At 42.9% G+C, this 11484-nt stretch overlaps 1 protein-coding gene across 7 annotated transcripts in view; it reads right to left on the bottom strand.

Annotated features, from left to right (window-relative positions):
- Positions 1-378: 378 nt before the first annotated feature.
- The window catches only part of ZMYM4 (zinc finger MYM-type containing 4), a 32959-nt gene continuing 21853 nt past the window's right edge, over positions 379-11484 (bottom strand). For 6 of the 7 annotated variants that reach the window (XM_042884989.1, XM_042884990.1, XM_042884988.1 and 3 more), the window contains 14 exons: positions 11101-11241; positions 10769-10806; positions 9454-9598; positions 8932-9050; positions 8412-8583; positions 7730-7783; positions 7438-7617; positions 6858-6952; positions 6357-6528; positions 4814-4965; positions 3973-4084; positions 2447-2695; positions 2011-2140; positions 379-905 (listed from right to left, as the gene is read on the bottom strand). In XM_042884989.1, the coding sequence (XP_042740923.1) occupies positions 698-905; positions 2011-2140; positions 2447-2695; positions 3973-4084; positions 4814-4965; positions 6357-6528; positions 6858-6952; positions 7438-7617; positions 7730-7783; positions 8412-8583; positions 8932-9050; positions 9454-9598; positions 10769-10806; positions 11101-11241 (1967 nt within the window). In that variant the 3' untranslated portion in view covers positions 379-697. Of the gene's footprint in view, positions 906-2010; positions 2141-2446; positions 2696-3972; positions 4085-4813; positions 4966-6356; positions 6529-6857; positions 6953-7437; positions 7618-7729; positions 7784-8411; positions 8584-8931; positions 9051-9453; positions 9599-10768; positions 10807-11100; positions 11242-11484 lie in introns of those variants that run through there. The other variant, XM_042884992.1, reaches the window with a different exon arrangement.

The following is an 11484-nucleotide window of genomic DNA, read 5'->3' as shown; positions in this document are numbered from 1 at the left end:
CACGGCTGCCCCCTCCCATAGGGAACCCAGAGGCGATGCTCTCAGCTTTGACCTACAGCACAGCTCGGCTGGGAGCTGCTGCCCTGGGCTGACAGCAAGGCTGGCACCGCAGCCACGGCTTCAGCAGCTCCCTGCTGTGCCCTCAGCCTCTGCCTGCCAGCGTTTGATCCCGGCTTTAAAAAACATTACAAAAGCTTGTTGGTGTTTGTCACGGAAGTCGCCTGGTTCTCTCCATACCACCAAATCCTCTCCTGTTCCCGTGAAGACCTCCAAGATCTCCACTGTTCTTTGGCAGCAAGGACTGCCAGCCAGCAGGCTGAGAGGTGACGTGAGCCACAGCCTGACACCGCTATGGGAGATGTTCCACGACCATTTTCCTTAAAAAAAAATCTCTTTTTTTTTTGTTTTTTTTTTTTTCTTTTTTAAACCCTACACAGATAAAGGATTTATGCACCACTCAAACAGGTTAGTTCAACTTGAATTTGTTCAGAGGATTCGTGGCTGCCTGCCACAGGACGTTGCTTCTTGCAGCTTATGGAACTTGTCTCCTTCCAGTTCCAGTTTGTACATCCGCTGTGGTTCCAAATATGCCTGTAGGTGACACGATCCTGGCTGATTTCATACACATTTTCCAAAAGCTGGACGTATTCACAGTTTGGTGCTTCCGATGCATTCAAAGGAAAACATCCCACTTCACTTAGTCTGATAACTCAATATCAGAATCTTCTGATTTGACTTTGGCAAGTTCTTCATGTACCTCCCTCACCATAAGAATGCGAGTTAACATGATGTCCAAGGTCCCTGGGTCTATGGGCAATGTGGAATACCACATGGGGCTGTTGGGTACACAGGAGCGCTCGGGCTGAAGGTAAAACACATCACTTCTCTGCTTCACACTTTCAGAGCTGTCAACGGAAAAAGAAAACACATCACAGAAGGCAGCTTTAAAAGCCTCACTCAGAAAAAAGCCACGGAGAAACAACAAGGAAAACGGGAGTCACACTGAGGTCACAACACTGCCGTTGAAGCAGCGTAATCAGAATCTTTCTGTTAGGGGATTGGTTTCCCCTCTTCAGCTCTGTGGATATTTAAGCTGCTCCCAGGCACTTGGATCCAGCTGCTTACAAAGAAACAAAGACTTCAGTGACTTCTTTTCTGCAGCTCTTCAGCTGCAGTGTCAGCCACACCAACCATCCAACACCGGAGTCTCTGTATGACTGACAGAAGCGCCTGCCATTCCATCTCTAAACAAAACCTTCCATCCCTCCGTTCCACAGCTCTGGGACAATAAATGTGGAAGGAGCAGCAGAACTCAATCCCAGCCTGCTTCTCCTGCTGCAGAACGGGAGCTCATCTGCTTGGCAAACTGACCATCAGATCTCCGTGCTGGAAGGAAGGGACAAAGTCCTCCAGAGCAAGGATCCCTCCTGCTTGGCCTTGGTGCTTTCACATCAGAACAGCAAAGTGAACTCACTGCAGCTCGTGCTGCTGCAGGGCTCTGCAGGAGCTGATATTCCTTGAGGAACATGGAAATCCTTCTCAGCCCAAGGACAGCCAACATCTTCTAAAGCTATGCAAGCAAATACGAGGAAGATACGACAGAGTCGGGGGAGCTGTGAGGCACAAACAGAGCCATGGGACTCTGCAGGAAGCTCACTAGGTGCATTTTGGAGGGTGATTTATTTGAGCTACAGCTGACACTAATGAGATCCTGTTTCATTCTGTTGGTGTCTTTTCTTTGAGGGACACCATGCCCCACCTGCTCTCAGATCTACCTAAAGTTGATACCAAGCAGGAAAGGTAAATTAATTTGTGTCTGTGTCCTTGCTGGTCTCTAACTGCTAAATAAAAATTAATCTCACATCTCAGCAAGCAAGAGCCATCACCACTTTTGCCTGAATCACACTTTTCCTACCCTCTTTCACAAAGAACAAGATGTCTGAGGAGAGTCACTGCCTGAATTCCTGTTCTAATCTAAGTGCAGATTAAAGATGAAGTTCTATCACTTACCATTTTGACAAGTAAAATTCATAGAGTCGCACCGGACACCTCAGGGGGTTATCTGCATTTTCAGCCATTTCCACTGCTGTTGAAATCTCCTCATCTTCTCCACGTTTCCTTTTGCCTACAGACAGTTTATCTGGACACACAAAAATGGCATCGCTCGAGTTCAGAGAAGAGCAGCACATGAAAGGTTACACAGAGCTCAGCACCAGCCTGACTGGACTCTGCAACACCTCGAAACACATTGCTTGAGGTGGCTGCTTTCAAACTGTTTCTCTTTAAATCATCCCAGAGTGAAGGAGAAAGTGCAAGATAAGAGCAGAAACCAAACTACCCACGGCTCTGCTTACTCTATGCTTTTCTCCCCTGCCCTTTTCAAATAAGGAGGAGATCATAGAAACATGACTGCAGAAACAGAAGCGACCACAAAGCATCCACTCACCTGATTCTACCTCTTGTTTTTGAAAGGGTGGGAAAAAACGTAAATATGTTGTCTTAGTATTGTACTTCAGGGTCCTGGTCCTCCTCATGACGTGGGCAAAGGACAGCTTCAGGTGCTCACTGACATTCTTTAGTTGAAAGTATTTGGTGTTGAAGAATAGCAGCGTGTTCAGTAAAACTATGGGGGAATATGCACCCAGTTGCTTACACTCCCACAAGTGTTCCTCTTCTATTCTTGAGAACATATAACCTAGAAACAATGTGCAGAGAAAGAAGAAGTGTCACCTGTGTAATTTTAGGACAGCTCCTCATGCTCAGTTACAAAGGAATGTAATGGCTTTTACAGGCTGCTGGCCATCTAAGAGATTTTCCCCATCTTCCCAAAGCAAACCCTCATACATGAGCAGAGCAGGACACAGAAATGAGTAAAATTACATTGGCAGATTGTGTCAGAGATGATTTAAGTCTTCTTCCAGCTAACTTTGTACATGAACCAACTGTGCATTCAAACAAAATCAGATCTATCATAGGTAACTGCAACATAAAACCAAGAGCACTGCATGCAAGGACATAGAGGGAGCGTGGAGAGCCAAGCTGTGGAACAGCACCATCTTCAACACCTGATGAACGGACAAAGGCATACAAAGCAAGATTACAGACATCAGCAGAACCTCGCTCAGTTTTAATTGCATTAAATCAGCTGACTGCAGGAACATCCAGCTCCTGGGACATGGAGCACGGGTTTAAAATACCCCATCTCTATACACAGATCACCCAGTTTTATCATCCTAAGTTAGGAAGGAGAAATTGAGGCTGATGAAAGATTTGTTGTGCAAGAAAACTCCACTGTACACAGCTGCCTGTAAGTAATTGGGTTATTTCTGCACCAGCAGGAAGTTGTAAACAAAAAGCCAGTTTCAGATCCATCTATGGAGCTGTTGGTGTTTTGGTAGCAATCTGAAAAAAACATCTTACATCTTCATATTGCTTCTGACCACCCTCATAAACTGCATGAATATCCTTCAAGGACAATTAATGATATCTGCAGGATTGGGGAACTCTTAATGTGATTGAGGTGAGAAGAACTTGGAGCCAAGGATTGAGACAAGGCTCCAATGATCTCCTCAGACGATCCTGATTGATCAGAAGCATTTCCAGTACTGATGTGGAAACACTTCCGCAGCTCCACTCCAAGCAACTCATCTCAAACACTGCATGCAGTTCTGGATTCAAAAAGATCAGCTCAAACTTGAGCAAAGAGAACCAGCACACTGACTGCAGGAGTGGGAAGCCTTTAAAGGAGCTGAGAGATCAATCAAAGGAGGGAAAGGAATCTCGAAGTGAAACCCATAACTGGTAGAGACAGACACACAACCCATGATTCTAGTCTACCACAAACAACTGCATGGTGGAGAAAGAGGAGACTAATGTGAATGCCTCAGATCACACCCTTCTTCATGGCACTGAGAAAAATACTCATAATAAGGCTTTGTCATGCAGCTACACAAAATAAAATAATTGTCCTACCATTTGGAAGAATTGTAGGTTCCCAGATTTTCAAAAGTTTTGTAAGTTCAATCATAAACCTGGAATAGGGCTCGGTAAAAATGTTATCTATTCTACCATTCTCAAACAGGTACTACGAGAGAAAAAAAGGAAGACATGTAATTTATGAATACATAACATTGCAGAGATACAGGACATCAGATGCTTCACCCTCCCTACGTCTGAGTGTCTTATGGTCCAAAATGCTTTGCTGAAATCTTCAGTAAGGTACCATATCAGATTTTCTGCATGGACTGGGATTTCCTTGGTATGAAATGAGAGATCTAGGCCAGAATTATTTTCATTATTCCCAGCTCTAGAGCTCTCTTCTGAAAAAAATCACCATCCTCTAGGTATTAAAATATTCTTGAAAAAGCAGCCCAGCAGATTGAGCTGCTGAAATAGAGCTAGTGAATGAGCACAGCCTTTGCCAGGCAATCTCTTCCATGTAAACTCACATCTCAGAAGAGCACTGTGCAGCTATTTTAGATCTACAGCATTCAATCACAAATCAAATTCTTCTGAGGAACCTCAGGTTACTACAATTCTTTCCTATACATTAAAGGGGTAAATACAGTCCCAACCCTAAAGACTTGTGTCAAGCCGTCCACGTCACATTCCTCCCAAGTACAGAAGAGGTTTGTTTACTCTGATCAAAAAACAAATTAGTAGAGTAAGAGATTAAGCCACACTAAGAAAGAAGCACAAAAAGATACGTTCTCACCTCTACAAAAAACAAGCAGCTACTTGAGACTATGGGTATGAAGCCCAGAAGGCCACTACAAGTTTGTATGCTCTCTGCAGCATCCTGATTGTGGTTTACCTGCTGAATTCCAAGGCACAAGTATAAGATGCTGTCAGGATCGTATTTTTCTCCGTTCGGTCTCCGCACCTCTTGAATAAATTGGCACAGGCCAAAGCTCAGCTCAGCAAAAGTGCACGAGAGAATGTCCTCCTTGAGCTTCACAGGACGAACTGCGGTGAAGAACACGATTAAAGAAATATCTTTATGCCAGAGATTAAATCTTTACACTTCAACACCCGGGGGTTCACTGCATCCAAGATCTGGTGCAGCAATGGTAACTGCACTTGGGCTGGCATAGCAGGGTTGGCAAATCCTTCACAGCCGGACTCAGGGGAACCTTGAGTGAGAAAAGGATCCTGAATATTTCCTAGTAGTTCTGGGCACGAGCTGAGCACAGAGAATTCGACTCCTTAAAGGGAAAAGGAATGGAGAATTTACAGGGCTGTGAGATTCAGAAAATGAAGCAGCACAGAGAATCGATCAAAGAACCTGCAGTGAAATGACTGCTTGGCCACTCCACTGCTGAGTGACTGCCTGGGGCTGAGCAGGGAACCTTTCTGTGGGGATTGCTGTTGTTTCCTGGAGCTGTTGGTAACCTTTGTTTTCTTAGCTATGAGAAAAGCCCACCATTCATGTGATTAAAACAAAAAACAGCTGCTCTCGTGTAATGACAAAGGAGAAAGCAGAGCTCATTCTAAACAGCATTTTCCCTTTTGGGATCTTTCTTATATAAGCTCTGCCACACCTAGATCTATGCACTGCAGAAGCATTTAATACTGCCTGCTCTCTTCCCCACTGTCCTCAAAAAGCTCAGTTACAAAACTAAATCAAATTCTCTGCTGCACTCTGAAAACTTGCCCACAAAACACTCAGTGTGAGCATGTAAGACAGACTTGAGACCAGGGAAAAGGGGAGTCAGACAGTGCCAAACCCCAGGAGTGGGGCTGTGCTTTTGTACAAGAACTAAAACCCGAAAAACATCCATAATTAGAAAAACAAGCAGAAGTGACATTTATATTGTCATTATTATCTATCACCCCAGTGAGACCCAAGGAACAATTCATGCCTTTTAAAGGTACTTTCAGGCAGAGTGCAGCACAGAACGGGTGCACTTGTGGAAGGTTTGTTTCCAGCAGCTCAGAAAGAACACTGTGGTGCACAGCTTTTTACAGCAAACACTGATGCTGACAAATACTCTGTGAATGTATGAGCTAGAGATGGAAAGACAGGGCCAAGTCTGTGTAGTCAGCTTGTAAGTGTGGTCTACTAACAGCTTAGTAAGGGCTTTGCAGCTGCATAAAACAGCTGTTCTAGAAGTGAAGAATTAGTGCATGTAAACGAACACACACGTGAGGTTAAAAGACCAACATTTCGTGTTGAAATCTGGTATTTCAGAGCCTGCTTTGAAAGGTAATGGATCAACTAAGAAAGCAATGAAAGGCTGAGATTTTTAAATGCAAGATGCTCTGAAAACTTTCGTCTACTTATGGCTATTTTAAAACTGAATTTTGTCTTGACAAACATATTATACCGACTTATTCAGCCAATTACTCCTGTTTACCTGAAAACTTCAGGTCCCCCTGTTCCTCCTGTGCATTTTTCCATTGGACCCAGTTCTTCCAGGCATTTACCCCATACATGTACTTCAGGGTCATCCCAGAAACAGAGCATCCTGGGTAGGAGCCCTGCATCAGATTGCGGGGCTCTGCAGCAACTACAGACTTCTTTCGTCCCTACAGGAGAACAAAGAAAGTAAAGCAAATAAAAGCTTAGTAAGCACTTCATCCATGGATGCTTCACTTCACCTCGTATAAAGAGAGCAATAAACTGACATGGTAACAAAATGCTACTCCCATGAGAGGAGGTGAAGGTATACACATGCATTTTTTAACATGCAGGGAAGAGAAGAAAGTATTTATCATGAAGAACAGGAAAAAATGCCGTGCAGCTAAACTGAATTCTCACTTCCACCCTGGCTCAATAGTTTGTTTTTACTTCCAGGGGTTCATCTAACATTACTGCTGTAAGTGCAAGGCATTAACACTCCAGAGGACTTTCTTACCCGTCTTTTTGGCTGGGGGAAGCCATCTCTGTGCCTCCGTCTTGCTCGTGAACGTGAATGCAAACCCAGTCCCTTACTGAGAGGGTCAAATGAGTCTGAAGTCAAATCAACACCATTAAGAATTTAAATTATATGATTTAACAAGCCTGAGAAGAAGCGTCACATAAAATACTAAGTACCCCAGCAACTCCAATTACATCTGTATATTCATGTAATACTTTATGACTGAACAACTGAGCAATAAATGCACTCAGAAGAAAAAGCCCCACCCCCAAACAGTGGCTGCATTCATCCAGATGAACTGATATTCTTTTGCACCACTAACATGGATTATAGCTAGGAACAAAACTGATCCATTGAAGAGAGTCAGGCAAGAATATGTGCTACTCTCGACAGTGGTTCTGCAAAATGCTGTCTGTAAAGATAGCAATAATATTGTAAAAACACAGTGAATTTTAGTAGAGCTGACGTATTGCTGCTGCTTTCAATATCCAGTTTAACTGAATGAAAACATAAACCCCCTCTTAAGCAAACAACGTTGACTCAAAGCTGTGTGTATTTTTCTTAGTGTTATACAGACCTGATGGAAAATCTGCCTCCAGGTCCTGCTCCACTTCACCTTTGGAGATCTGCTTGGGTTCTGGATCTGGTTCTGGCAGGGCGTTTGATCGTAAGGCATAGTGATTCAACTCTTCTTCCCAGCTGTGTGGAGTGGATACTGCTTCTGATTCTAGATCTCCACTGTAAGTGCTACCTTGGTCTGTAATGAGAGCAATCAGATATACCACGTGCTACAGGAAAGGACAGACAAAAAGAAGGGTTTGAAGATATGTCCAGATCAAAGACCCTTTGCAAGAAAAAGTCAAACTGACCTTTCTCAAACATCTTGGGGTCCAGGAAGAGCTCATGCTCAGACGTTTGAGAGCCTTTAGAGAAAGAAGGAAACTTTCATCTACAAATGATTTACAGCCTACACAACTAATACACTATTGTGAATGCCAAAAAAATACATGTATGAGGTCACAGTGCTTCCACAGACACACCTTACCCCCCACTACAGTTTTATAACAGCTCTCTCCTAGCTCACGCTGTTATGGGAGAAAAAGAATTAACCCATGTTCTATTTTCATCCCTCCATATTTGTCATTGGCAGTCATCTGTAGGCAAATGCAGTATTTTGTTCATTTCTTTTCAGCTTGCTCCACTTCTGTTGCATAGTATGACTGCTTTCCAACACATTCTAACCCGCATCACCCTTCAGGAATCCACCATAACAAGCCTGACAGGAAAATATTCTTGTAAAGCAGCTGCTCTGCCTTCTTGATTTTGTCTCCTGCCAGTGCATGATGTACTGGTCTGGAGATTACTTCCACTAGCAACCTGTTACTGCCAACGTAAGTTAAATCAGCACCTAGGATTGAGGAAAAGGAATGCAAAGACACATAAAGCTCTGCAGGTAACAGAGGCTACACACCCATTTCTCTGCCTATTTACCATAAGGAAAGGACCCCTCTATCTCACTGCATTTAGTTCCCTTTTAAAAGCACCACATACCACCATGAGAGTGTGTTTTGTCTTTCTCCTCATCTTCTGCAATCATTTCTGCCATCTGAAGGAGATCTGCTTCAAATGGACTTATGGGAATCTTCTCTTTGATATCCTGAATTGTTTCAAGGATCTTATCAGCATTATCCAAAGTAGTTGGGAAAGGCATGGGAACAGGTACCTACACAGACATGCAGAAATTATTAGAGATTGTTTGGGATGAAGGGAAGCAGCAAACACACAAGGGAGATTCTCCTTATTTAATCTTACTTACACACTTTTAGGACTACACGTAATTTCAAATAACTCCAGGACAAAAAAGCCCTTGTCATCTCTGCAATTACCCTACAAATTGGTGTTTTGACATAATGAAGCTAAGTAGGTGATAAGGAAATGGCTTCACAGACTCCAAATACCACTCATGTGACTAATCACAAAGCCCAGTCACGTGGCTCTTAATCAAAACCAAAACTGCAAACCAGTTCTTCAGTGAACATAACTTATAATCACTTCAGTGAGCATAACTTACAGGTACTGGCATCCCAAGTGGAACTGGCGTGTACTGTGTGTAGAGGTGGAGGGGTACTGGCACAAACACTGGTACAGGAACAGGTACCACAATGATTTTGGGTTGAACTTCTTCTTCCTCTGTTACATTAAAAACAAAACAACAATTGTGTGACCATTAGACCCTCACACACTTCACAGTGTCCACCACAAGTGCTTGGTGTTCCACTAGTAGTGACTTCTGCTTGTCACTCAATGGGCACAGAACATCTTTGCTCACAGTCATCTTGCACGTCAGCACTGCTGGAACAAATAGTGACAGAACAGTTTGGAAATAAGCAGCACAGTGACCAAATACATGAAAGGTGGAAGGGAAGGGAGAGGAAATAAATGCTAAGGTCTGCAGCCAAATAAATGCTATTACAGTCATCTCACAGCTAACTACAAGACCATAGGAAGAGACTACTAACAGTCTGTTGCATAAATCACACATGCTGACTGCACTACAGGCTTCTATAAAATGGGCTGGAGATTAAACACATACCTGTCTGGCATTCTTTATTTTGTGTATGAGGTTTGCATGAGGTGGCCTTGGTCTGTGTGATTGGCTTGCACAACAATGCTTTGTTTTTCAGAAGCCTAGGTGGCTGTGAAGATGGCAGTTTCAGGGCATCTGTCTGAGTGCTTGCCTGTTTGGAAAAATACAAACGAGGGCACAGTCAGCATTGGTTGCAGTATGATATTGTAAGATTCATACTTGTCCTCTGCTAGGAAATGTTGAACAATTTCAAACTGTCTTTATTAATTAAATTTAAAAGCTCCCATAAAATAGCTTGCTATTTGGTGTTTTTTTGGTGTGATCCATTTGGTGTTTTCTGCACTTCACATCAACTTATTTTACTGCAAAGCAAAAAAACAGATCTCAGAGGATATTTGGTTTCTGTAGTCAAACCTCTATAAACTTCTTTTTTATCAGCAGTAGAATTTTAAGATCAGCACTTAAGATACTCCTGATGACAAAAATACTGGCTGATACATATGCTCAAAAAACCTTCAGTAAATCAATGTGAAATCACTGCAAAGGAATAGAAAAAAACTGAACACAAACGCTGGCAGTATCAATTCCTAATTATACACAGACTGACTTTTTATGCTTGCATTAATTTTGTGTTCTGCCAACAGTGATTTCCAGTCATGCGTTCATACAACACGATCTGTTTCATTACAAAAAAATGATACTCTAATCCATAAATTACCCTCCAGATAAAAGGAAGGATGCCAATCTCCCAGAAACAACAAGCTACACAGCAAAATCTTCCTAATTTAAGAGAGTTCCAAGATGTACACCACCTACCTCAAAGAGCCCAAGAACAGGAACTCTAGGAGTTAGTCACATATAAGAAGTGACAGCCGTTCCCCATAGCTTCACTACCACACTACAAAGGAGTGGGGAAGAACAGCTAAGCTGCAAGAGGTGGATAACATCAGTCCCAGCAGCCCATGCTGGTTTCCTTCTTCCCACAGCAGCCCTTTTGACATCACATCCCACCTCTGGCCACAAAAATTAGCCTTCAGTACAAAAGCCATGCACAAAGTGCTTGAGAGCTGCTGCCATCTCAAGAGCCACAGTCTGATAAGCCTTGCTAAGCCATCAAACCAACCTGTCACTGGACACATGAGAACTTTTACATCACACATTTTTAAAAATGGATAAGGTGTGTAACTGCAAGCTGGATGAATCTTAAATGTCAATCACAGGAAAAATAGTAACAAAATTAAGGTGCTAAATATTGGATACTTTACTTGTTATTGATACAATCTGGACGAAAGTGAGAAAAATAGTCTCTTGTAAAACTTACATCTCCTATTATTTTTGCTGTCACTGTAGGGACTGCTCCTGTGGATAAAAAAAAGCAACACACAGGATTAGTCTGTGCATTTATCAAGGACCACAGCCCACATTCTGCCAGGTGGGGAAAAAGAATTTCCTTTAACCTCATTCCCCACTGCAAGTGAACAGACCTACGTCAGTATTTACATGTAGGTAAAGGAGGGACAAGACAGCAACCCTCAGCAAAGACATGAAGCATAATGAAGAAGCTGTTGTCCTCAGTGGAAAAGACCCCTGAACAAATACAAACATCCAGGAATAGAGATTTAAAAATAGAGAAATCAACTGTAACAGTCCTACCCTGTAAAACATTGTTGGAGTTAACCGTAGGCTGGGCAGCAGGGGTGCTCGCAAGGGACACCACATTTGCTATGACTGGGGTTGAGTCCTTCCTCAAAGAAGGAGGGCCTGACGAGGAAGCTGGTGCTGTAGAAGGGTTTGCTGGATGGAACAAACAGAAGAAAACAGCAGTAAGCAACATGATGACAGACACAACGGCGTTTCTGAAACAACATCCACCCTCCGGATTTATCTCCAGATGAAAAAGCCTGCTTTATGAGGAGAGTGTGTCAAACTGGAGGATTCCAGCTCAAACAGAAGTTGGATCCATAAGCAAACTTCAGCTGTTTTCAATTCACTGAGACTTTTCAGAAGTTTATCACAGTATGAAAGCAGTTTTCTGTC

The sequence above is a fragment of the Lagopus leucura genome, unplaced genomic scaffold (genome assembly GCF_019238085.1).
Source record: "Lagopus leucura isolate 7727_CA_CO unplaced genomic scaffold, USGS_WTPT01 Super-Scaffold_100048, whole genome shotgun sequence".
Classification (NCBI taxonomy): Eukaryota; Metazoa; Chordata; class Aves; order Galliformes; family Phasianidae; genus Lagopus; species Lagopus leucura.
The sequence above is the reverse complement of the archived record's forward strand: the minus strand, read 5'-3'. Positions and strand labels throughout refer to the sequence as shown.